This window comes from Penaeus monodon, chromosome 23, assembly GCF_015228065.2.
Source record: "Penaeus monodon isolate SGIC_2016 chromosome 23, NSTDA_Pmon_1, whole genome shotgun sequence".
NCBI classification, from domain to species: domain Eukaryota; kingdom Metazoa; phylum Arthropoda; class Malacostraca; order Decapoda; family Penaeidae; genus Penaeus; species Penaeus monodon.
This window is the reverse complement of record NC_051408.1, coordinates 39681397-39682609: the sequence shown is the minus strand read 5'-3', so window position 1 is coordinate 39682609 and position 1213 is coordinate 39681397. Positions and strand designations below refer to the sequence as shown.

Sequence of the window (1213 nt, the reverse complement as noted above, 5' to 3'; positions counted from 1 at the left end):
CTTAAGTATCTGTCGCTCTTTATCTCACATGCAAATCTGAATATAAGGTTGGGTATCTACTTGTTGCATATCATTATGGACTGGCAACCGTTATCAGATACGCATTTATGCAACACGTGGATATTTGTTGACATACCCTTTGGTGGGTAATAGTGTCAGGAGAAAGCTGCATAACTTCACTCGAGTACTGATGGTTTATCCAAGGCAGACGAAAAGAAATTGTTAGGTTAACAGACTTTATTCTCCAAATTCACTGAATTAGTGTGGTGCATCGTATACGCTGACAGGGGGGCTGACATCGAAGCCTCCAGCTACGCCAGTATCGAAGCCTCCAGCTACACCGGCGTCGAAACCTCCAGCAACGCCAGCATCGAAGCCTCCAGCTACGCCAGTATCGAAGCCTCCAGCTACACCGGCGTCGAAGCCTCCAACGGCACCAGCATCCGGTGCGCTGTATTCCCCACCGATAACACCTCCATCAACGCCTCCTACACCACCAATGGCACTTTCAGGAAGGATCCCGCTGCCGACTAAGATGCCAGGAAGCACACTGCCGCCTCCAACGCCGCTGCCGCCGTGGCCTCCAGTGCCGCCGAGATCGACTCCCAGCCCGCCGTCGCCTCCGGCACCGTATCCGTGAGGTGCGGCGGACACCACGCACACCAGGAACTGTTGAGTTTAAGATATGAAAGGGTTGTATTTTTGCAAAGTGTCTACGCATGATTTTGGTAAGGGGAGAAAGAGACAGAACTAGGCACACAGAAACAGATGTAACCGAAGAGAAGGACGTATCTGAGTAAAATTTGATATGCAAAATATATGAATCCTTTAGCATCAAGCAGTTTTTAATGGCCGAAAAAAATCATAATTTCTAACCAAGATATTCAGGGGATTCATTATTATAGATATTCTGCAATCGAGTTACTGGATGACTAAGCGTCTAGTCAGCGCGGTGTGCCACTACTTGCCTCAGTTTCAGTATTTATACTTCAGTGCCAGCTCGTGCAAGGTCTAAAAGGATGCCAGATTTCATTGTTGCTATGAAGGATATCGTTGTAAGAAGTAGTATCCGTTGGGATATTCGTCACGCATTAATCAATATATTAATAAGGAATTACGCTTTTGTGTAGGTTTGCGAGAAATATTGTAATGGCATTAACCTGTAGAGGGAGTTGTTGGACTGCTTCTGATTCAAGTAATTCCGGTATTATTA

General features: G+C 46.2%; 1 protein-coding gene across 1 annotated transcript; it reads right to left on the bottom strand.

Moving 5' to 3' along the window:
- Positions 1-258: 258 nt before the first annotated feature.
- On the bottom strand, positions 259-950 carry LOC119588278 (glycine-rich protein 5-like). The gene is made up of 2 exons (XM_037936974.1): positions 877-950; positions 259-669 (listed from the first exon to the last, which is right to left on the bottom strand). The coding sequence occupies exons 1-2, from the start codon at positions 895-897 to the stop codon at positions 259-261; spliced, it is 432 nt and encodes a 143-aa protein (XP_037792902.1). The 5' UTR covers positions 898-950.
- Positions 951-1213: the final 263 nt, after the last annotated feature.